Source organism: Oncorhynchus gorbuscha, linkage group LG13 (genome assembly GCF_021184085.1).
Source record: "Oncorhynchus gorbuscha isolate QuinsamMale2020 ecotype Even-year linkage group LG13, OgorEven_v1.0, whole genome shotgun sequence".
NCBI lineage: Eukaryota > Metazoa > Chordata > Actinopteri > Salmoniformes > Salmonidae > Oncorhynchus > Oncorhynchus gorbuscha.
Genome location: NC_060185.1, coordinates 29,551,311 through 29,578,001, shown reverse-complemented (window position 1 = coordinate 29,578,001; position 26,691 = coordinate 29,551,311). Strand labels below are relative to the sequence as shown.

Here is a 26,691-nt window from a genome sequence, read left to right as displayed (position 1 = left end):
GATTAAATGTCAGGAATTGTGAAAAACTGAGTTTAAATGTATTTAGCTAAGGTGTATGTAAACTTCCGACTTCAACTGTATATCTCTCTGGTTCAAACAGACAGTCATCAGAGCTTTGGGTTCACAAGAATTCTAAGGGTAATTTATTTTCTAGAGTCAGGACTTTAAAGTTGAATAGTGTTGCAGATATCCTGTGTTTTGTTAAAGATAGATTAGGATGAGGAATTGTCACGTTCTGACCTTAGTTCCTTTTCTATGTCTTTGTGTTAGGTTGGTCAGGGCGTGAGTTGGGGTGGGTAGTCTATGTTCTTTTTTCTATGTTATATTTCTATGTGTTTGGTCTAGTATGGTTCTCAATCAGAGGCAGGTGTCGTTTGTTGTCTCTGATTGAGAATCATACTTAGGTAGCCTGTTTTCCCCATTTTGGTTGTGGGTGTTTGCTTTGTGTTTTTGTGTCTGCACCAGACAGAACTGTTTCGGTTGTTTCTCTCTGTGTTTTGTTAATCAGTGTTCAGTTCCATTATTAAAAGTATGAACACGTACCACGCTGCACCTTGGTCCTCACCTACTTCCACCTACGACAGCCATTACAGGGATATTGGATTGTTGTTGAAATACACAGTCTACAGTGCCTTGAGAAAGTATTCACACCCCTTGACTTTTTCCACATTTTGTTGTATTACAGCCTGAATTTGAAATGTATTAAGTTGAGTTTTGTTTGTCACTGGCCTACACACAATACCTCAATGTCAAAGTGAAATTATGTTTTTCAAAATGTTTAATAATTAAAAATGAAAAGCTGAAATGACTTAAGTCAATAAGCATTCAACTCCTTTGTTATGGCAAGCCTAAATAAGTTTGGGAGTAAAAATGTGCTTAACAAGTCACATAATAAATTACATGGACTCTGTGTGCAATAATAGTATTTAACATTATTTGTAATGACTACCTCATCTCTGTACCCAACACATACAGTTATCTGTAAGGTACCTAAACTTTTTGTCCTGTATACAAAGTGTTATGTTTGGGGCAAATCCAATACAACACATTACTGAGTACCACTCTCCATATTTTCTAACTTAGTGGTGCTTGCATCATGTTATGGGCATGCTTGTAATCATTAAGGACTGGGGAGTTTTTCTGGAGAAAGCAAAGGCATAATCCTAAAGAAATGCCTGGTTCAGTCTGCTTTCCACCACACACTAGGAGATTAATTCACCTTTCAGCAGGACAATAACCAAAAACACAAAGCCAAATCTACATTGGAGTTGCTTACCAAGAAGACAATGCATGTTCCTGAGTGGCCGAGTTACAGTTTTGACTGAAATCTACTTGAAAATCTATAGCAAGACGTGAAAAGAACCAATTTGACAGAGGTTGAGACTTACCCAGAAAGACTCACAGCTGTAATTGCTGCCAAAGGTGCTTCTACTGTAACGGCGTTCTTCGTTTGTCGAAAGAGAGTTGGAACGAAATGCAGCGTGGTAGTTACTCATGACTTTATTGGAAAAAGCAACACATGAAATAACTATTACAAAATATAAAACAACAAATGGAACGAAACCTAATTACAGCCTATCTGGTGAAACTACACAGAGACAGGAACAATCACCCATGAAATACAAAGCGAAACCAGGCTACCTAAATACGGTTCCCAATCAGAGACAATGAGAATCACCTGACTCTGATTGAGAACCACCTCAGGCAGCCAAGCCTATACAACACCCCTAATCAGCCGCGATCCCAAATACTACAAACCCCATTACGAACATACAATATAACATAAACCCATGTCACACCCTGGCCTGATCAAATAATAAAGAAAACACAAAATACTAAGACCAAGGCGTGACAGCACCCCCCCCCCCCTAAGGTGCGGACTCCCGGACGCACCTCAAAACCATAGGGAGGGTCTGGGTAGGCGTCTGTCCATGGTGGCCGTTCCGGCTCGGGACGTGGACCCCACTCCATTAATGTCCTAGTTCCTCCCCTTCGCGTCCTGGGATAATCCACCCTCGCCGCCGACCATGGCCTAATAGTCCTCACCCAGAACCCCACAGAACTGAGGAGCAGCTCGTGACTGAGGGGCATCTCGGGACTGAGGGGCAGCTCGGGACTGAGGGGCAGCTCGGGACTGAGGGGCAGCTCGGGACTGAGGGGCAGCTCGGGACTGAGGGGCAGCTCGGGACTGAGGGGAAGCCCGGAACTGAGAGGCAGCCCGGAACTGAGGGGTAGCCCGGAACTGAGGGGAAGCCCAGTACTGAGAGAAAGCCCAGTACTGAGAGAAAGCCCAGTACTGAGAGAAAGCCCAGTACTGAGAGAAAGCCCAGTACTGAGAGAAAGCCCAGTACTGAGATGAAGCTCAGGCAGGTAGTAGGCTCCGGTAGATCCTGGCTGGCTGGCAGATCTGGAAGATTCTGGTTGACTAGCAGATCTGGAAGAGACTGGTTGACTGGCAGATCTGGAAGAGACTGGTTGACTGGCAGATCTGGAAGAGACTGGTTGACTGGCAGATCTGGAAGAGACTGGTTGACTGGCAGATCTGGAAGAGACTGGTTGACTGGCAGATCTGGAAGAGACTGGTTGACTGGCAGATCTGGAAGAGACTGGTTGACTGGCAGATCTGGAAGAGACTGGTTGACTGGCAGATCTGGAAGAGACTGGTTGACTGGCAGATCTGGAAGAGACTGGTTGACTGGCAGATCTGGAAGAGACTGGTTGACTGGCAGATCTGGAAGAGACTGGTTGACTGGCAGATCTGGAAGAGACTGGTTGACTGGCAGATCTGGAAGAGACTGGTTGACTGGCAGATCTGGAAGAGACTGGTTGACTGGCAGATCTGGATGAGACTGGTTGACTGGCAGATCTAGATCATGGCTGACTGGCGGATCTAGCTGCTCTATGCAGACTGACAGCTCCTTGCAGACTGACAGATCTGGCAGCTCCATGCAGGCTGACAGCTCCTTGCAGACTGACAGCTCTTTGCAGACTGACAGCTCTGGCTGCTTCGAACAGACTGACAGCTTTGACTGCTCCATGCAGGCTGACAGCTCTGGCTGCTTTATGCAGACTGACAGCTCTGACTGCTCCATGCAGGCTGACAGCACCCTGCAGACTGGTAGCTCCTTGCAGACTGGCAGCTCCTTGCAGACTGGCAGCTCCTTGCAGACTGGCAGCTCTTTGCAGACTGACAGCTCTTTGCAGACTGACAGCTCTGGCTGCTTCATGCAGACTGACAGCACCTTGCAGACTGACAGCTCCCTGCAGACTGGCAGCTCAGGCTGCTCCGAACAGGCAGGAGGCTCCAGCAGCGCTGTAGAGGAGGAAGGCTCTGATAGCGCTGAACAGGCGGGAGACTCCGACAGCGGAGGAGGGAAGGAAGGCTCTGGCTGTGCTGAACAGGTGAGAGACTCCGACAGCGCAGGAGGGAAGAAAGGCTCTGGCTGTGCTGAACAGGCGAGGCGCACAGAAGGCCTGGTGCGTCGTGCTGGAACTGGTGCTACTGGATTGAGGACACGCACAGGAAGCCTGGTGCGGGGAGCTGCTACCGGAGGACTGGTGTGTGGAGGTGGCTCTGGATAGACCGGACCGTGCAGGCGCACTGGAGCTCTTGATCACCGAGCCTGCCCAAGCTTACCTGGCTCGATGCCCACTCTAGCCCGGCCAATAGGAAGGGCTGGTATGAACCGCACCGGGCTATGCACCCGTACTGGAAACACCATGCGCTCCATAGCATAACACGGTGTCTGCCCGGTCTCTCTAGCCCACCGGTGAGCACAGGAATCATGTAGTAACTAAAAAAAGTGTTAAACAAAGCAATCTCTCAACCAGCTTCATGAGGTAGTTATTGCGAAAATTCTGTACAGCTTCCGGCGCATATTTACTGTGAACACTCAGGCTGTACCCGCTTTAAGTTACAGTTTTAACAGTGGCCAAGTAGGCTACAGTAGCCATTTGATCATAACGTTGCCATACCAGTGGCCTACCATAAAACATTATGTTGAATATGCATCCCATAACATTTAAACATGGGAATTAGCTGTTATATAATTCAGCCTACAGTAGCAGTCAAAGAGTGGTATTCAATGTAGGCTTAAATTCCATGAGACTTTTCAAAAAAACATGCAGTGCTTGACACTAACCTATTTATCCACTTGTCCTTCAGACAAGGAGGTGACTGAAAATGTTGTGTTGTTTATCCTGTTACTCCTACCCCCTACTTTTTTGAACATTCTGTTAAAAATCGCGCAACATTTCAGCGCCCTGCTGCTCATGCCAGGAATATAGTATATGCATATGATTAGTATGTGTGGATAGAGAACACTCAGACGTTTATAAACTGGTTAAATCACGGCTGTGACTATAACAGAACGTGCGTTTCATCGAAAAGCGCAGGAAAATCTGATCACTGAAAATGGAAATATATATCCATCCGCCACTTTAACCCATTGATAAAGGCAAACCACAATAAATGGGGCTGAGGTTGCAATACCTACAGCTTCCACACAATGTCAACAGTCTTGTCATGCTTTCGCTGAAAAGCATTTTAAAAATCTGACTTGTTGCCTGGATTCACAACGAGTGTAGCTTTAATTCAATACCCTGCATGTGTATTTTAATGAACGTTTGAGTTTTAACTAGTACTATTAGCATTTAGCGTAAATGCATTTATTTAGAAACCTTTATTACAACATAAACGAAAAACAGTCACATTCATTCGTGAACGCAGTTGGCAAAATTGGAACCGTTAATTTATTGTTTATGCTAATTATTCAAGGGTCACTTTGCTTTATTTTAAAACTATAATGCGTGATTGCATTCCAAATCACGAATGACTCATATGCTGTTTGATGACACAAATAAATTAATGATTGTGTCACGAGTCCAACCGAGGGTGTTTCCCCTTCCCGGGCGGGTGGAGCTCGGCGGTCGTCGTCACCGGCCTATTAGCTGCCACTGGTTGTTTTTCCTCCCCCTCCTTGTAAGTTTGGTGGTAGCACCTGTTCATGTTAATTAGTTTGTCTTTTTTAGACAGCCGGCCCGCCTGGTTGTTGTGCGGGATTATTTCATTGTAACCTTCGGCTCTGTTGTAAAGGTACGTGTTTGTGCCTGGTCGTGATTTTTTCCATTGTATTTTTTGATTCCCTGTGTTTGGGAACGTAACTTTTGTGAGCACCCTGTGGTACGTTGGTGCTATTAAAAGACGCACAGCATTGAACTCTGTCTCCTGCATTTGACTCCACACCCACGACACCCGGAGCATTACAGATTGATTGATACAGTAGCCTATATAATTACTGAAATATATGCCTAAGTAAGTTACGGTATTAAGACTAAACAGGGTGCTCTCTTAGGCCTACAACTCGATGGTGGTTATACAAGGCTGCTATACTATGCCTACTATTGGTAACGACATGACTTACTTATTATTATAATGATGATGATTATGATCGTAATAATAATAATAGTATTAATAACAATAAGAAGGAGATCAAGAAAATGTAGGGTTATTATTATTATTGCAATTATTTTTCTGACAATTTGGAAAGGTGTAAAGAATACAAAATAAATTATAAGTAATACCAGAGAGGCTGTTCTAATTTTAAAAAAGTGTAAAGCCTCTATTATAGCATAGCAAAGATAAAAAAATAGCCAAATTTGTGTAATTGTTTAAACGACATGTTGTGGTTGCGTGAGGCTTGGTACTCACAGAATCAGTAGACTATTAAACAAACACTCAGAGGCAACAGAAGCAGGATCTGTCTTATTTCTATAGATATATATGGATGGTGTATAAAGCCAGGCAAACTTAAAAGTTAGGCTGTTAATTATAGACCTAATTAAGTTGGGGTTTCCTCTCTCCTCACTTTTAGTCCACTCAGACAGGTGTGAATCAGACAGGTGTCTTGTACATCATGATTATAAAAAAATGTTTGCTACTGCTGGACTAAAGAAATCTCGGCCGACCAAAACAGCCTATCGACCAAACAATCGACCAGTCGACTAAATGGGGTCAGCCCTAAACACAACAAAATGTGGAACAAGTCAAGGGGTATGAATACTTTTTGAATAGAATCTTCTACACATCAAGTCTGCTTTAACACTGGAGTTTAAACTCCCTCTGTGACGGTCTGTTCCTGTCTACTCCTGTTCCTGTCTACGTTCGTCCTTCATCCCTCATCACCGTCAACTGCATAACATCACCAGGAAGAGCGATAGGGTAAAGAAGTGGGCCTTTTAAAGCTTGTTTAAGATGCCAGGGGCCAGTGTGTCAGTTATGGTCCAACACCCCCCCTCTCTCCCTCCCTCTCCCAGCATGTTGCTCTGGCTGTGGCCAGCTGCTCTCTCTTTTTTTTGCATAAGGGCACACATATCCCTGTTTTAAAATGCTTACCATACTCTGCCTTCTTTTATTGCACATAACGCAGAACAGCAGTGTTTCATAGGGCACTTCATAGTCCCTTTCATAGTTCCTGTTGTTGACAAATTTGTAATAACAAAAAGATAAATACATAACGGGTTAAAGGCACTACAAGGACATATAGGATGTCCTCAGTCCCATATTGCAAGGCTTTGAAAGATTTCTAATTACTTAAAAATGATGTTTTGTTTACCTTGTCCTCCAGATATTTTGCTGTTTCCGCCCGCTGCACCAGATCCTTGTCGCTGTAAAAAACACAATGGACACAAAAAATATTAGGTTTAGGACTCAATCTGCATTAGTGTTTTTCAGAAGCGTTATTCAAGGCAAACCCCCTCTCGACTCCAGCAGAAAATGTGACATTTCCCATGATCCTCTGGGTTTTAGACGTAGGCCAAGCCTCGGAGGGTCTGACTCCAGGAGCTGTTGTGCACACTTGTCAATAAGATTGTGTCCTCTTGAGAGCTTTGACAACCAGAAGGGGCTGATGCCCTAATTTGGTGTACTAGCTAGCGTGCTCTAGTATAGCGAGTGGCCTGGCTCTTCCAGTGACTGTATGAATAAGGCAGAAGCGGCCTGCGGGAACTATGGGGATGGGGACAGTGACGGTTAGGGTTGCATAGCTACCGATAGTTTTCCAAAGTTACTGGAATCTTCAGTAATTTGGGTAATTAACAGAAAATATGGCAATCTACCATATTGGTTATTTATACTTGAATGACTTTCAAAAAAATGTATTCATATATAGTATTCATTTTCTGTGTCCATGTTGTCCATGACTTTCTAGTAGACAGACCAATAATGGCATTAAATATTATTCTAAAAAAAGAAATGTACCCCCTTTTTTCCTCCCCAATTTCATGATTACGATCTTGTATTATTGCTGCAACTCCCCCAATGGGCTCGGTGAAGGTCGAGTCATGCGTCACCCGAAACATTTCTCGCCAAACCACGCTTCTTAACACCCAAAAGGGCCAATAGGTGTCTTGTGATAGATTATATAAAATCCTTGAAAGACACCAAAATTCTTGTAGTTTACTGGTAAACTTAAAAAGTTTCCAAGTAATATACCATCCTTTTGCAACTCTTGTGACAGGGGTGGAGAGAGGCCTGAGGAGGGAGATCTGATCCCCCAGGCCAACACCCTGTCGTTCTCAACTAACATCAAGGCGGTGGCCCGTTCCTGTAGGTTCATGCTCTACAACATCCGCAGAGTACGACCCTGCCTCACACAGGAAGCGGCGCAGGTCCTAATCCAGGCACTTGTCATCTCCCGTCTGGATTACTGCAACTCGCTGTTGGCTGGGCTCCCTGCCTGTGCCATTAAACCCCTTCAACTCATCCAGAACGCCGCAGCCCGTCTGGTGTTCAACCTTCCCAAGTTCTCTCACGTCACCCCGCTCCTCCGTTCTCTCCACTGGCTTCCAGTTGAAGCTCGCATCCGCTACAAGACCATGGTGCTTGCCTACGGAGCTGTGAGGGGAACGGCACCTCAGTACCTCCAGGCTCTGATCAGGCCCTACACCCAAACAAGGGCACTGCGTTCATCCACCTCTGGCCTGCTCGCCTCCCTACCACTGAGGAAGTACAGCTCCCGCTCAGCCCAGTCAAAACTGTTCGCTGCCCTGGCCCCCCCAATGGTGGAACAAACTCCCTCACGACGCCAGGACAGCGGAGTCAATCACCACCTTCCGGAGACACCTGAAACCCCACCTCTTTAAGGAATACCTAGGATAGGTTAAGTAATCCCTCTCACCCCACCCCCCCCCTAAGTTTTAGATGCACTATTGTTAAGTGACTGTCCCACTGGATGTCATAAGGTGAATGCACCAATTTGTAAGTCGCTCTGGATAAGAGCGTCTGCTAAATGACTTAAATGTAAATGTAAATGTAATTTACTAATGTTTGACATTGCCACAGAGCAACACCGGAGATCGTGAGGAGATGCAGTGGGGATACTGAGCTACGGTAGTGGATATGGAAAAACAGCCTCATCGATACCACAGAGACTCTACCATCACAGTTCTCTGAAATACCATGGGTACACTATAATTCATGTATTTCCATATCTGATGCAACATAACGGTATGAGTCACCTCATCTCGCCGACATTCTGATGGATGCTACTGATTTTAACCACTTTCCATTCCAGAAGCTCGACCTTTCATTACATTAACTTGCAAATCAGCTCCGTGCTCTGGAGAAATACATGAGCGGGTGTGTAAAAGGTATCTTCACCTGCTCTGATTTCGGTAGCGAGAGCTTTCTGGGTAACTTTGCTGACTACGGGTATTTGAGCAGAACAGTGAATACTCAGAGGCTCCACTACGAATGAGATGCACCGGGTTTAGACACAATGTGCTGTTTGAACTTGTGAGTGCAGGTACTGTCCAGATAGCACTACAGATGTAGGATCTTAATTTGAGCCCATTTGCTACAGTAGGAAAATAATCCTGCAGCAACAGGAAATGTAAATGATTATAATTAATGTACAAAAGCTGGAGAACATATGCATATCCAGGTACTTTTCGCAAGTGCTGGATTGTGTAGGAAAACTCATGGAAAACAGAAAGGAAAACGGGAGCATGAGCAGCAGTGTGCAGCGTTTTCATTTCTGTTTTCCATTATAATTAATGGACATTTTTGTTGGGGTTGATACATTTTTCATAAGGGACAATCAAGTCTAAAATTTGAAAGTAGAAATTACAAACTTCAGAAGCTTTTTAAAACCTCAACTACACATTTTAACGGTAAATTTCCTGCATAAAAGACCCAGGCACGGTAAAAGCAGATATTACATTAGAGAGGAGTACAGGAGTGACACTCATTCACAATGGAGAGATTAAGGAGGCTATTCTTAGAATCATATTATACTACTCATCCTTTTAATATGAGGCAGTGGTGCGAGTGAGAGAAGGCATATCACAGGGAATGACCAAGGAGCAAAAAGACTGCTGCAGAGGACCAGGGTGAAAGGTTGGAGCTTAAGCCTCTTACTGTAAGGCATTAGGGTTGTTCACAGCAGCAGGCATGTTCTGGTGAGACATTTCAAAGAATTTCAATGGAAATAAATAGTGTAATGGAAAGTGGGAGATGGTACTATGTATAGTGCATCTCAAGCTAGCAATATACTACACTAGCTATGCATCTAACCAACCCCCATTCAGTGTGAGTAAGGGACCTTTATACGGATTGGGACCTTTTCCTAATTTATGTCAATAAAAGGTTGAGCATCAAGGGACTGATGGTATAGACCTCTCAAAAAGATAATGTTCCTATACCAAGGCTAATTTACCACAATGAAGGATGTTTTTAAAAAGTATTAAGTATTAAAAAAGTATTAAGGATCCACGCCTAAAATGACATACCCAAATCTAACTGCCTGTAGCTCAGACTCTGAAGCAAGGATACGCATATTCTTGGTACCATTTGAAAGGAAACACTGAAGTTTTGTGTAAATGTGAAAGGAATGTAGGAGAATATAACACAATAGATCTGGTAAAAGATGATGCAAAGAAAAAACCAACTGTTATTTTGTATTTTTATTGTACCATCATCTTTGAAATGCAAGAGAAAGGCCATAATGTATTATTCCTGGGCAGGTGCAATTTAAAATTTGGCCACTAGATGACATCAGTGTATGTGAAAAGTTTTAGACTTTTCCAATGAACCATTCAATTTCTGTTCAAAATTTTGTATAAAGACTGCACAAATGTGCCTAATTTGTTTATTAATACATTTTCATGTTCACAATTGTGCACTCTTCAAACAATAGAATGGTATCCTTTCAATGTAATAGCTACTGTAAATTGGACAGTACAGTTAGATTAACAAGAATTTAAGCTTTCTGCCGATATCAGATATAGTGGGGAGAACAAGTATTTGATACACTGACGATTTTGCAGGTTTTCATACTTACAAAGCATGTAGAGGTCTGTAATTTTTTATCATAGGTACACTTCAACTGTGAGAGACGGAATCTAAAACAAAAATGCAGAAAATCACATTGTATGATTTTTAAGTAATTAATTTGCATTTTATTCCCTATTTGCAGTTGCAAACAGTAGTCTGGCTTTTCTTTTGCGGTTTTGGAGCAGTGGCTTCTTCCTTGCTGAGTGGCCTTTCAGGTTATGTCGATATAGGACTCATTTTACTGTGGATACAGATACTTTTGTACCCGTTTCCTCCAGCATCTTCACGAGGTCCTTTACTGTTGTTCTGGGATTGATTTGCACTTTTCGCACCAAAGTACCTTTATCCATAGGAGACAGAACGCATCTCCTTCCTGAGCGGTATGATGGCTGTGTGGTCCCATGGTGTTTGTACTATTGTTTGTAGAGATGAACGTGGTACCTTCAGGTGTTTGGAAATTGCTCCCAAGGATGAACTAGACTTGTGGAGGTCTACAATTTTTTTTCTGAGGTCTTGGCTGATTTATTTTCATTTCCCCATGATGTCAAGCAAAGAGGCACTGAGGTTGAAGGTAGGCCTTGAAATACATCTACAGGTACACCTCCAATTGACTCAAATGATGTCAATTAGGCTAATAGAAGCTTCTAAAGCCATGGCATAATTTTCAGGAATTTTCCAAGCTGTTTAAAGGCACAGTCAACTTAGTGTATGTCAACTTCTGACTAGAGGTCGACCGATTATGATTTTTCAACGCCGATACCAATTATTGGAGGACCAAAAAAGCCGATACCGATTAATCAGACAATTTTTTTATTTGTAATAATGACAATTACAACAATACTGAATTAACACTTATTTTAACTTAATATAAAACATCAATAAAATCAATTTAGCCTCAAAAATAATGAAACATGTTCAATTTGGTTTAAATAATGCAAAAACAAAGTGTTGGAGAAGAAAGTAATATGTGCCATGTAAAAAAGCTAACGTTTAAGTTCCTTGCTCAGAACATGAGAACATATGAAAGTTGGTGGTTCCTTTTAACATGAGACTTCAATATTCCAAGGTAAGAGGTTTTAGGTTGTAGTTAATATTGTATTTATAGGCCTATTTCTCTCTATACCATTTGTATTTCATATACCTTTGACTATTGGATGTTCTTATAGGCACTATAGTATTGCCAGTGTAACAATATAGCTTCCGTCCCTCTCCTTGCCCCTACCTGGGCTCGAACCAGGAACACATGGACAACAGCCACACTCAAAGCATCTTTACCCATCGCTCCAGAAAAGCCGCGGCCCTTGCAGTGCATGGGGAATAACTACTCCAAGTCTAAAAGCGAGTGACGTTTGAAACAGTATTAGCGCACACCCAGCTAACTAGCTAGCCATTTCACATTGGTTACACCAGCCATTAGGCTGATAGGCTTGAAGTCATAAACAGCGCTGTGCTTGCGAATAGCTGCTGGCAAAACGCACAAAAGTGCTGTTTGAATGAATGATTACGGGCCTGCTGCTGCTCAGTCAGACTGCTCTATCAAATCAGACTTAATTATAACATTTAGATGCACTATTGTAAAGTGGCTGTTCCACTGGATGTCATAAGGTGAATACACCAATTTGTAAGTCGCTCTGGATAAGAGCGTCTGCTAAATTACTTAAATGTAAATGTAAATGTAACATAATAATACACAGAAATACGAGCCTTTGGTCATTAATATGATCGAATCCGGAAACTATCATTTTGAAAACAAAACGTTTATTATTTCAGTGAAATACGGAACCGTTCGGTATTTTATCTAACGGGTGGCATCCCTAAGTCTAAATATTCTTGTTACATTGCACAACCTTCAATGTATGTCATAATTAAGTACAATTCTGGCAAATTAGTTCGCAATGAGCCAGGCAGCCCAAACTGTTGCATATACCCTGACTCTGCGTGCAATGAACACAAGAGAAATGACACAATTTCACCTGGTTAATATTGCCTGCTAAACTGGATTAGTAGTTCTAACTAGTGATTATGATTGTTTTTTATAAGATAAGTTTAATGCTAGCTAGCAATTTACCTTGGCTTACAGCATTCGCGTAACAGGCAGGCTACTCGTGGAGTGCAATGAGAGGCAGGTGTTTAGAGCGTTTGACTAGTTAACTGTGCGGTTGCAAGATTGGATCCACAGAGCTGGCAAGGTTAAAATCTGTCGTTCTGCCCCTGAACAAGGCAGTTAACCCACAGTTCCTAGGCCGTCATTGAAAATAAGAATGTGTTCTTAACTGACTTGCCTAGTTAAATAAAAGGTATAAAAAAATATTTAAAAATGTAAAAAATCAACGGAAATCGGCGCCCAAAAATACAGCTTTCTGATTGTTATGAAAACTTGAAATCGGCCCTAATTAATCGGCCATTCCGATTAATCGGTCGACCTCTACTTCTGACCCACTGGAATTGTGATACAGTGAATTATAAGTGAAATAATCTGTCTGTAAACAATTGTTGGAAAAATTACTTGTGTCATGCACAAAGTAAATGTCCTAACCGACTTGCCAAAACTATAGTTTGTTAACTGGTGGAGTGGTTGAAAAAAAACTATAGTTTGTTAAATTGGTGGAGTGGTTGAAAAACGAGTTTTAATGACTCCAACCTAAGTGTATGTAAACTTCCGATTTCAACTGTATGTCTGCTGCAGAGGGACAAGACAGAGCATGAGAAAACAAGTTTTGATCAGTCATGGAAATAAAAGTGCTGAAAACATGTTGGCTCACTATTTAAAAATAAGATGGAGAAGAACTTATAAGATGAAAAATACAATATTTTTGGTGCAGGTACAGCAGACTAGTGCTATCTAATGCTACCTACAGTAGCAAAAAAAACAACTTTTAGCTACCCAATGGCGTCATAAAGGTGTTTCAGATCTTGCAAAGTCACCTTCCTCATCACCATATATCCAGCTGGCTGGGAGACACTGAGGTTCTCAGCTCATGTTTCCCTATGGCTAATGATCAGGGCTGTCTGATGAATTTCTCCTCATGAACATAAGTAGAGGGAGATGAAGAGTGGAGGAGAGGGGGATCGATACATCCTGCATTTCCAAGACTAGCCCAGGCAAACATGGCAAGGAGAAGATGGATGGCCAGAATCAACTCAGAGCGCCTACTCGTGTCTGGGAAAGAGAGAGGAAAAGGGAGAGAGGGAGTCCTCAATGGGGTGGACTGCAGTATCTATGCTTCCCTCCTCTCTCTGCAGGGTTTTCAACTGATGCTCCAGAATCTGAGCCAATAACAGTTAGCCACTGACTGATATTTGCACTGGGCATGTTTTAAAGCTTGGTACTGCAAAGACCAGTCAAATCTAGATGGATCGTTCGATATATTTTATGATTCTTTATGTCCCATGAAACATCCATGTGAATATCCATGAAATATTACATGAGGCTTTTTCTTCCCAATCAAATCAGAGGAAATGCTATTGGATGGGGAGTTTACACAGCAACACAAACACGAGGAAATTGTTTAATTTATGTAGCTACCTTGTATTCTGGACCATAGGGATTCCCCCATAGAGCTATTCTCAACAGTGCTTTCACCCCCGCAACCTATTCCCTTTTGCACACCATTTGGTCATGTCAGAGATGCTTCCATGCTTTAATAACCGAGGAGGCACATGTCCTCCTTCTGCACATCTCTTCCTGCATTATTAATAGAATGCTTTCAATGAATTTCAAACAGTATGTACAGTGCTTTGATGCTGAGGAGGATTGGGGTGAGGGGAAGTCAGTGGGATGGGGGGATTGAAACGTCCTTACAAGCCTAACAACCCAGCCTTATGCGGAAGCAGTCTAAATTCAAGAAAAATCTCTTGTGCAATTTAGGATTTTATAAGACCTTATAATTCTACCGGCTGTGAGATATTCAAATGGGAAATCACTGCTGTTGTTTACCTGTCAACACACTTCCCAGCTCTCACCAGGGACACAATCTCTCATTACCTTGTCACAATGCGAGGAGCTGCAACTCCTGTCTCAAAACAGTTCATATCATAATCCACCTCATGTTTCTTATGAAGTCACAGTGGAGAGGGTCTTCCTGCCCTCCTGCCTTCCTCCCTGCAGCTCCAAACAATCCCCAGTAGATAGGGAGGCTGTTTTGTTCTCGATAGCTACTAATCCCAGTTCAAAGGGAAGAGCCGCGTCTCTGCATCAGGGCCATGTAATACCCATAAAATGAACTGATGCATGCCTGCCTGCCTGCCCTGTCTGTATGCCTGCGAGCCCTGAGAGAGTGCTACGCTAGGCTATGCTAACGTGGCTCCCATTGCTAGCATCAGCACCACTCTGATTAGGAGATGACAGAGCATGGCACGGGTGCCCACGCAAAAACCACACACACAAAAAACATACCAAAAGGCATAGAAGCTGGCGGCAGGAGGCAGCCCTTCATCTCAACCACAGCCGAGCCTGTATCTGTTTTATTGGAGTGCTGAGATTGCAGCAACATTGCAGCATTATTGCAAGAACTTTGGGGTAATCTATGCATGAGCTGCAAAGGCACTCAAAGATGGTTAACCTAAAGGCAATTCATTCACAAATACCCTGTGGTTTATATGACATTTCAGCAACATTGCATGAACACCAAGACTGTGGAGCAGCACAGCGTACCTCCTTTAAACGTAGGGATAAATATTGCAGTTAAGCATCCCCGGATGACACAGGAAGGAGTGTTGTTAGTGGTGAAACACAAGGCTTCAGATCACTCAAGAGGTGATGAGAGACTAATGAAAGACAGGGGAGAGGAAATACCATTAGGGCTGAGGCTGAGCCAAGTGTAAATTGCAATAACAGTGGCTCCGTGAGTGTGATTACTGATGGGGAAAGGGCTATCCTCAGTCTGCAGCTATACAAAAGTATACACGCCCGAATGCACACACACACACACACACACACACACACACACACACACACACACACACACACACACACACACACACACACACACACACACACACACACACACACACACACACACACACACACACACACACACACACACACACACACACACATGCACAGGGGCAGGGATATCCTCAGTATAAAGTCACACACACACACAAATGTACAGTACGGTAAGTAGTGCTGGGAGGATGTGCAGCAGTTAGAGATATGGGGGAGAGCGATATTAGGAGAAACCCATCAAGTGCAAAGCGACACTAATTACATTGCAATAACAGCAAAGAGCGGGATACGCAGTGCGCCTTTCATTAGGCATTTAGAGTTATATACTCACAAAAACACTAGGCCGTTACACATGCCTGCACACTAACACACGTCCATACACAAACACATACACATATATGACCGTGCACACTCACACATTGCAAATTCAATGGTGGCTGCAGCAGTATTCACGCCTCTAGGCTGTCAATTATGTGACTTCAAGGATATAAACACACGCACGTACATCCCGCACACACACGCACCCACGTACATCACACACACGCGCACACACACACACACACAACACACTCGGAAACGATTCCCTAGTCAGGCAAAAGCCAGATGCATGAATTAATGTACACAAGATCAGAAAAATGTCAGGGTGAAGCTTTACACAGAGAATCTTTTTACATGATTTCACCCTGATTTCTGCTGAGAGGTTGCCTTCTATTTTCCTCTTTAGTCAAAATCTCCTCTGCAGTATTGTACATGTTGCAGATACTAAACGGTCTACCTTCTCTCAGCTGGACTAAGTCTGGGAATCCCAGAGAACCTATTCATGCTGTCACTCTGCTGTTACCTGGTGGTGTGGTGGTAGAGGAAGATGGCTCTGACTGGGTTCATAATAGCCGGTGAGGAATGGTATCTAGACCCATTACCGGTTACACACCTTCATCACCATTAATTATAGCCTTGCCTTAGGGCCCACCTCCACCATGCCTCTCCACCTGGCTAACATCAGCTGGACAGTAGCCTCACTTGGCCAACACAGACACAGTGGTTGGGAAGTTGAGACTACTGACTGAAGTGGACAGTTATGAGAATGCCAGTATGCTGGTTTAGAGAGATCTGGCTACAGTTTCAAAAAAGACATACAAAATGTAGCTGTAGAGGAAGGTTTAATCCTCCAGACACTTGATCCTCCTACCTAACATTTCAGCAATCATCATAGTATGCTACTCCCTGTGTTGGCTGTGAAACGAGAGGGCTGCACATTGGGGATGTTCCTGATTTGATCATCTCTCTTTGTGAGAGAGGCTGTTACATAAACCATGCTGTCATCATGCCTTCTAGGAACATCATCATGGAACATCATCATGGAACATCATCATGTCAGTAATAGGTCAATAGTTCCTCACAATGGTTTTTAGTTTCTCTGTTTTGTGCTCTTGCAAGTAACCAGAGAGGCAGAACTCTATGCTCTGACTGGGGCTTGAGCTGTGTAGAACAAATTATTACAATGTAATCCGTGTTCATTAATTTCATGGTGGAGAGGCTTCTTACATACCGATAGGATAACAAACTGCAACACAGAGAGGAAAGAACTGAAGGCGGACTGTGATGAATACAATAGAGCGAAAACAGATTATCAGTGTTCTGGAATCATTCAGCACGTGCTATGTTCTAGATGTAATGCACAAGATGTACCTCCAATATGAAGCTGACTTTTAAAACAAACTCCACAGCGCAAACACTGTACATTGAGGAGAAAATGAGAGCACAATGAAATACTATTATCATTACAAATGGGGCCAAGTCTTTTTACTGAGTGTCTCTCTTAAGAAGCATCTCTATTCAATGCAATGTTGCTTCATGCTAATGCATTATTATGCCGTTTCATTCTCTGATCAAAGAATAAAGCTTGAGTGCAGTGTATGTGTGTGGGGGGGTTGAATTGAAGGATGTATATATAATATCTCCTATTATCAAAAGTCAGACTGGAGATGCTTTTCTTTCAGGAGTAGTAGAGAAGGACAGCAAGACAAAGTCGCACTTAAGGAGAAGGGGAATAAATATCAGCTGCTTGACATTGATTGCTGAGGCTCAGCCGAGGCGCGGCCTGCTGGCATCCTGAGCGGAGCGCTGCTCAACTGTGTTCTCTGGGTTTTCTATTTCATGGCAGTCAAGATGTCTGCGGCTTTCGGAAGTGAACAGTTCTGTCCACGTCAAGAGTATCCCCGCCACTTCTCTCTCTTACACCCACCCACACACATATACATGCCGTATCTTAATTTGACCAAGTTTCACACAGCACAAAAATAATCCTACAGCAACAGGAAATGTGAATTGTTATCTGGATTAAAATTAATGAACCTTCTTGGTAGGGGTTGATACATTTGTAGTTAGGGCAAATCAAGTCTGAAATGTTGAAATGGAAATGACAAACTTTAGAAGCCTTTTAAAACCTTGAATACACTACAAATTTGCATTTCCTGCTGTGCATGAAAATTCCGGCAACAACAGGAGGATCAAATTAAGATACGGCATCTGTACACAGGTGCACAAAGAGACACGTACACAGACAGACAACCTCTTTGACTGGCTTCGGAAGCTTCCTCTACAAGTGATGCACACACTTTCAAACATAGAGCATAGACTTGCATACACTGTATAAAACAGTGTAATATTTTTCCTTCCTACTTTAAACTGAAGGGGGTTGCACGATGTTTGTGCAGAAATGGTGTATTACGCACCCACAGATCTGACCATAGCAAACCCCTCATAAGGGAAAAACACACACACACACACTCAGACCTCATCCCTTTACTATTTCATACTGATTTAATATGTTTGTGAATTGTGAGGCACAATTTCTACAGAAACATAATTGGTGAGTAGTCTTCACCTCTACATGGTCAGGAAAGCCATGACTACAAAGGTAGCTATCCCCCCCCCAAAAAAATGGTTTTCCTTCTTACTAATGTCAATTATCACGTGCAGGGAGAGAAAAAAAACATATTAACGCTCCTCTTCAAATTATTTCTTCAAACACGCATTTATTACACAGCTTAATGAGCCGTGAAATTGGTGAGATTACTTTTTTGTACATTTCTTTCAATAGCTCAAGTCTCAGTGGGAATGGTTTCCCCCTGGATGATGATGACTGTATATGTTGCATGATCACATAAGGGAGCAGAGCACTGCAGTGCTACAGAGAGTATGTAACCACTGGTCTGGGAAATATGTGAGGGAGTCCCCCCTGATCACAGTGGAGTTGCCATTAGCCAGTTGATTTACTTTAGGAGCTACATGGCTGGTTGAAGTCCTGGCAAAACACACAAAAGTGTCACTTTGGAGGCTGGAATGGGTTTGCTTGGACTTAGTGTTACAGGTCCCCGTTTTGGGACTGGTGCAGCAGATAATAGTTCCTGTAACACAGGATAAATAATGAAACAGTAGAAAGTGGCTTCTCATTCAAAGGTTCTCTCAATTATTTTATTCAACATTCTCTGAAGTGCAAATTGTATTTTTCTGTCTTTTCATTGCATTTCAATGTTTTCTTTTGTTTTCCTTTAAAATGTATTTAATCATATGTCTCATAAATCCCTGACATATTAGTTCATACACATGTCAAACATACATTAATTTACACATCAAAAATAGTATGTTCCAATTCACATCCTCAAATGATTTACATTTATACCCTAAACACATTTGTAAAATGATTGAACAAGCTAGCATAGCGCTAACCAAAGCTAGCAACCAACTGACGCGCGCTAGCAAACAGCTAACCGGAGCTAGTCAAAAGCTATTCGGAGCAAGCTAATAGCTAACTGAAGCTAGCTCTAAGCTAGCAGCTTTTCTAACATTTACTGTACAACAATTACAAAGTTCTTAACCATCACAGTTACAATATTACATTTTCTATATTGTCAGAAGTCTTCGTTTTTTTCTCAAAGATCAAAGGAATGCACCGTCATCATTTCATTTTACATTCGACAGGCGTTTTCTGTCTAGTATGAAGTTATACAATTACTATGTTGTTCAAAACCATTATAATCACTTCAACAGGCAAGTTACAAAACTATATTGTGGTATTCAGTGCATTTTTGCACTTTACTGACCTGCAACACAGGATAAATGATTACATCTGAAAAGATTTGGCATGGGTCCTCAGACCCTCAAAAGGTTTTATAGCTGCACCATCGAGAGCATCCTGACGGGTTGCATCACTGCCTGGTATGGCAACTGCTCGGCCTCCGACCACAAGGCACTACAGAGGGTAGTGTGACCGGCCCAGTACATCACCGGGTCAAGCTTCCTGCCATCCAGGTCTCCTATACAAGGTGGTGTCAGAGGAAGATTGTCAAATTGTCAAAGACTCCAGGAACCCTAGTCATTGACTGTTCTCTCTGTTCTCTCACCGGTGCCCCCGCACATTGACACATTGACTCTGTACCGGTACCCCCCCGCTATTGTTATTCACTGCTGCTATTTAATTATTTGTTTTTCTTATCTCTTACTTATTTGGGGGGTATTTTCTTAAAACTGCATGGTTGGTTAAGGGTTTGTAAGTAATCATTTCACTGTAAGGTCTACTGTTGTATTAGGCACATGTGATTTGAACAGGAGAATGTGGCTTCTCTTTCAAAGGTTCTCTCAATTATGAGAACACACAGGTGCAGGATCGCATATAGTCCCAGTGCGAAGCAAACACTTCTCACTGCCCCCAACTGGCCAACAGTAGTATAAATGCCTCGTAATGGCGAAACCTTGGAGGACTGACATTTCAGTAAAATCATTCTTTCCCAATACAAAGAAACAATACATAAACACAAATGTGACCATGCATTTGTGCACGTCACATTAGCATGCAGTGATTGCATCTAATGGGACTATTTTTCTAGGTCAGGTGTCTCAGAGTATGGTGACCATTTTCAAGACCTACTACGCCTGCAATGCTTGGTTCTACTTCTTCAATGCAAACCGTGCCTGATAAACTATCCTGTCCTTTAGAGATGCTGTTCAGACCAAGACAATGAGGACATTCTCCCGATCCATCCCCATGTTTACCACTACAGTATGACAACATAGATGACCTGGAAGCCTCCTGGGCTTATTGGATGTGAAAATCAATAGCCTTTTTTCCATGCCGGACCCCTTTTAGTTTGCTAATCTGTAATGCCTGATGCAGAAACACGGTTGGCATTATGAAGAGATGGATGTTTTATGGATGTTTTGTCTCTGGTCACTGTTACTGGCTCAGCTAACACCCACCACTTCGGGTCACTTTCAGTCCCAGAGAAGCACTCGTTTAGAGGTGGACCGATAGACAGTCTGTCACACGTCATCACCGCCGAATTCATGCCGGACACAGCCGCAGAGGGTCCATGTGACTCTTCCCTCATCCCTCATCGTAACCACTCTGCCTGTTTTTGTGGGCCACTAGGCAGGAGAGTATCTTACAAATTAGCAGAAAAGAGCAAGGTGTTCAATTTAGGCCTGTAATTTGGTGAAATTATGAATCTGTTCTCCAACATGTGCTGCCCCTTGAGGATGGCTGGACCGGAAGCATCCCACATAGTGTCCCCAGGGGAGAAGATAGCCCTCTCCCTGAACTGAAAATTCTAGAGGAAGAAGATGATCTCATGAATATACAGCAAATGGTTACATTCCAGCAAATGTGTATCCTTCTCAAACTCTTGCATTCCTTGAAAAATGTTGTTTTGTTGTTACTATTTGTCATGTCTGGGACCAAGATAACTATTTGTCATACTATTGTGGTTATACTAATAATACCTACTGTATAATGCTAGCAAATACTAAACCTCAGCGTTTGGGCAGAAAATGGGAGCATAAAAATTGTGCGGCCTTCCTGTTCTTTGGACAGAAAACGGCACATCTTCTGACCAAATGCACAGCAAATCTAGTGGCAAGGGTGGAATTACTCAAATAAATAAATAATCCCACACAGCCGTTTGTACTGCTATTTTAACGATTTTGGCAGCTTGAGCGGTCTGAAAGAGTTCCATGCAGCACTCAATGTCCATTAAGTATTTAAAGAGGAGATTCAGAACTAGGCCACAGACAATTCAAGCAAGAGAAACACAAGGCACGATCGCTTCCTCTCCCTCTTGTTCAGGAATAAGAGAAGTGAAGAATTAGTTTCAAGTTCTATGTTTTATTAGTCGTATGTACAGGATACACATAGCCGTGGGAAGTAGGGGTGCTGGAGGTGCTGCACCACCCCCTGATAAATCACAATAAAAACAATATTAATATTAAAAGAAGAAAAAAGGAACAAAATGTTTAGAAAAATACTTGTCCTTCTCGACAATGCAAAAAAACAATAAGAAATAAGAAAATATAATACGAACATGAAGTAAATGGCTCAGTAGAATATAATCAATATTTTAGCATAAGCATAATACAGGAAGACACCATTTATAGTCCAATATTTACATGTGTATTGGGTAAAGGGGATTGTGGGGCAGTGTTTAAATTGTGCAGTATTTAGTAATAATAATAAGAGTCTGGTAGCAGCAGTTGTGTAGTGTGTGTGTGTGTGTGTGTGTGTGTGTGTGTGTGTGTGTGTGTGTGTGTGTGTGTGTGTGTGTGTGTGTGTGTGTGTGTGTGTGTGTGTGTGTGTGTGTGTGTGTGTGTGTGTGTGTGTGTGTGTGTGTGTGTGTGTGTGTGTGTGTGTGTGTGTGTGTGCATATATGTGTGTGTGTGGTTGAGTGTATAGCTGTGTGGGTGTAAGTGAGTGAATGTGTACTAAGGTGTGGAGAATCCGAGCAGGTAGTCAGTCCAGTTCAAGTGTTCAGCAGTCTGATGGCTTGTAGATATAAACTATCTGAGGCTGTTGGTATCAGATCTCATGCTCTGATTTATCTCATGCTCTGATATTGTCTGCCCGACGCTAAGGGAGTGAACATCTCATGACTGGGGTGTGTGGGGTCCTTGATGATGCTGCGGGCCTTCCTCAGGCACTGTTTTGAGCGGATGTCCTGGATGGGTGGGAGCGTGGTCCCAGTGATGTACTGGGCCGTCTTCACCACCCGCTGGAGTGCCTTGCGGTTGTGGACAGAGAAACTCCCATAAAAGGCCATGAGGCAACCGGTCAGGACACTCTCGATGGTGCAGTGGTGGAATGCCAAATTTCTTCAGCCGCCTTAAGGGTCTATCAGAGTACCAAACGTGAACATGTATGCACAGCATTGTTGTCAAATATTGGACCTTTGGCAGTCATACTTTTCAAATTCTCATCGCAGCTCACACAATATCTCCAACTGTCAACACATTCCAATTAGTAGAGGACGTGTACTGGAGACAAGTTGATTGGGAATTGTGGGAAGGTGCCGTTCGGGCTGTGCGTTCCCCGTGGATGGTGTCACAATTGGAAGCCGGACTATCGCGTGTCAGCGTCTGTGGACTATGATTTATGATGATGCTGGTGGTGTTGTTGGTCTATATCAAGTCCTCGGTGATGTGGACGCTGAGGAACTTAGCTGACTCTTTCTACTGCAGTCCCGTTGATGTCGCAGTTGTAAATGACAACTTGTTCTCAACTAGCTTACCTGGTTAAATAAAGGGGGAAAAATATATAATTAAAATGTGTATTGGGGCATGTTCCCTCCTCTGCTTCTTGAAGTGAACAATCAACTCCATTGTTTTGCTGATGTTGAGGGAGAAGTTGTTTGTCCTGGCACCACATGCCAGTTCACTGTGGGTCTCCCCGAGAGAGACAGTCACCTCATAATCCTGAGCTGGATGAGTAGAGAACTCAATTCAATTCCTATTGAAGCCTACTGTACAAACTCAGAGAGGCAACTACCGTGGAATAAGAAGTTCAGTTCAGCAGGGCTCTTGAAACAAGCCATGAGGGAAAACCTTGTAAACCATAGAGGTTTGTTTGGGCCACTATAACAAAACCAATCATGTGTATTCAACTTTCCATACAAGGACTGGTTATAGATCTAGACAGGTAATGGCTGTTTGATAAACTATTTTGTACAGCGTTCTGACAGAACACAGTCACTGAGGGGCTTTATAATGCACAAGGGGAAGTGACAGTTAGTCAATAATTTTTTTTTAACCTAGGCTAGTCAGTTAAGAACAAATTCTTATTTACAATGACAGCCTACCTGGGAACAGTGGGCTAACTGCCTTGTTCAGAACGACAGATGTTTACCTTGTCAGCTCAGGGATTCAATCCAGCAAACTTTCGGTTACTGGCCCAACGCTCTAACCACTAGGCTACCCGCCGCCCCATTAAAGAGTGTTGAGCTGTACTAAGAACATTGAAAAAGTCTCACTCCCATCACTTCCTTTGACTAATGATAAGTCTGTATTTTCCCAAGGTATACAGCTTGCATTGGTATTCACTCCAACCGTTACAGTACCATTATCTATGACTATGCCACCACCTATAAAATAATGCCTTGAAAGTTTTGTCCCATTTCTGTGACATCCAGAGAGGACTTTATCAGGCTCCTGGCTCAGACGGTCTGATAATCCGAGGGGGGATTTTGACGTAGTCACTTTGAGAAGTGCCCGTGTCAGAGTGGGCTTGCAGGAAAGGTTAGAGTGGACCTTGCCAAAGACAAACGACAAAGCTGTTCTGAGGATCTAATGTCCTTGGATTTCCCTGACGCAAATCACATCATCACTTCTGAGACTCTAATTTCACCTCTGTTAATCTAAGCGGTGGAGTGAGTCATTCTACTTTCTGGAAGAATTCACTTGTCTCCATATGGTGAGTATTACGATCCCAAGATACAGTCTGTGAAAGTATTTTCTCCAAATGCACACTTTGAGTAGAATTGGCCACAGAATACTAATCTTGTGAGTTCAAAGTCGTAACAGGTCTGATGCAATGAAAATCACTACAGGGATCTCTTCTGTGCGCAACCAAGAGACAGGTACCTCCCAAATGAATTATGAGTTAAGAGAGTTTGAATGACAGATGTTGACTGTCAGCAGAAGAGATGATTTATGGCCACCTGTCAGGCAGTCCCCTGGACCAACACCACGGGAAACGCCTCAAATCTCCAACCACATCGAAGCCTGTGTCTTTACTCGATCTTCGTCTATTGCTAATTCATCTAGAAAGACATCATTTCAGTCCAGGCAGCAGATTTATCTTCCACTTGAGTGAGTTTAGAAATGAGCACACCAGTTTTGCCCCATTTAGCCAGTAATGGGAGTTGAAAATGCCATCAATAACACAACAGCTTTAGTCACCCAACCAGGCCAGCTGAGACTGTACTAGTGACCGTTTGGAGACGTCTGACGCAACATCCTGTTTCACCTCAGTAACCTTGCCTACAGTTCGTTTTAGCGGAGATGAGAGGCCGATGATCCTCAAGAAAAACAGCACGAGTGCATCACATATTCCACCGCCGTAGTAGTAGACACCAACATTCACCCTTGCCTGTGCTGCATTTTCCAACGCTATACCATAATTTCTGTGCTACCCTGATATTGGTGGCAAATTGCCACTAGATTTAGTGAAGGAACTAAATCTTCTGAGGGGAAGGTCGGTCTGGAGCTCAGGCTGTGCTCCCTCATTAGAGTCATTACCAGTCGAGCTAAGATAATTTACCACACCATCCGTTACACCATTTACCAGTGTCTTTAAATGAAGCTGGTTGTCAACTCACACTCAGAATAGAATGAATAAAACACTATTTAAGATTGTCTCTGACTTTACACTAGTGTTTTAAAATAACTTGGTAGACGCTTTTTAGGCCAACAAGAAACACACAACCCAATGAAGTTCCACCTCTCTAATGTCAGATTAAGTTAGCCCGTTGTCAGATTAAGTGAGCCCGCTACTCTTCCTGGACTCCAGGAAGAGAGTAGCTGCTACTTTGCAACAGCTAATGGGGATCTTAATAAAATACCAAATACCAAAAACTCCCCATCCACAAAAAGCAACCCACTTTACTTTCCAATATGCAACTTAATTTCAAATACACAAATCCTCTCAGACACATCATTCATCATTGTGAATTCAGTGTTGAGTAACGTCCGTAAAATGGATACAAGAGACTCAACAAAACTTAAAATGACACGTTTCCCATAATAACTATTAAGCTAGCTTCACTCTCTTTCCCTAAAAATACCAAAGCCATACCAGGACATTTTCCAATCTCTTGAACATATTAAGGAAAAATTGACACATTTGGGTTACATTAAATTCACGTTATTGCAATGAGCACTAGAGATTTGCAAAGGATGCTGGCCAAGATTTGTTGTTCTGCCTTGCAATAGCAACCTACTCTGCTGTTTGGAAAATCAGATAAAAAAATCCTGCACGGCATGTGAAGCAAAGAGAAAATCTTGATCTGTGTTTGATGAAAATCCCATTTCTGATACCAGTATATGAACATCCAATGAATGGGAACGTACTGTATGTATATTCATAATTGACTATTCCCAATCACGCTCAAACAGAAAATGTTTTTAAAATGATTATGTAATGTATGATTTAAATGCAGACAAGCGCTTCTACAGAACTGTACATTATGGTGTTCCCTGATGATGTTTGTCTCCATTACATATTAGATTGGTCTGGAGACCCCTGCAATCCCCAATGTGATGTTTTCTGCCCCAAATCCACAGAGTGTACTGCTGTAATGATTTTCTGGGAGGAAAATGTGTATGGCAAAAAACTGTCACTCTGCTAATTCAGTCCCCCCCATCGCCACCCACCCACTCATCTTGTGAGGTGAGGGACTAGCATACACGGGGAGGGTAATGGAGTGTTGCTGACACAGCTGAAACAGAATAAATGATTCTGTGGAATTCTATGATGGTGGCTTTCATGCCACAATGTTTCATTTTATCAGATGGGATACCCACCAGTCAAGCAATCGATTGTTGTCAAAACCTTTCAAATCTGTTATTCCTCACATCTGAGTTGATTTAAGTTTCACACTAACTAATGTCACACATAAAGCATTCACATTTTATAAGAGGGAAGTTGTGGGAACCTAATGTCTGGATAAAACACCAGACTGGAACACCATAACATTGTAATAACAGCCAGATCCATTGTTTCCTGATTCATGCAGTATCAAAGTCCCCCCACACGGACGCTAAATTTGAGCTATTCTCATTCAGTCTTCTGATAAATATTTACCTCCATAGAAAACCCATTTCAATGAAAGACACATTAACATACTTGGCATGTTCTACTTGCTAACTGAGTCTCACCCATCAGCCAATGTACAAAGTGGTGTTATTGCCCTCAAATGCATTTCTCCTAAGCAACAGGCTTAATAATAAGACATCAATTTGTTTTATTGATTTAACTTACCAATAGGCATTGCCTCTGCTAGATGCAGTGCAGAGGCCTATTATAAAACTGTAAGCAAAGCTGGACACATTTATTGGTGGCAAGATAGTAATCAAACAAATACCA

At 42.6% G+C, this 26,691-nt stretch overlaps 1 protein-coding gene across 1 annotated transcript in view; it reads right to left on the bottom strand.

Annotated features, from left to right (window-relative positions):
* pcp4b (Purkinje cell protein 4b) overlaps positions 1 to 26,691 on the bottom strand; it is a 49,470-nt gene that overhangs the window by 10,125 nt on the left and 12,654 nt on the right. Inside the window, exon 2 of the mRNA XM_046296388.1 lies at positions 6,615 to 6,666. Within this exon, the coding sequence (XP_046152344.1) occupies positions 6,615 to 6,666 (52 nt within the window). The remainder of the gene's footprint in view (positions 1 to 6,614; positions 6,667 to 26,691) is intronic.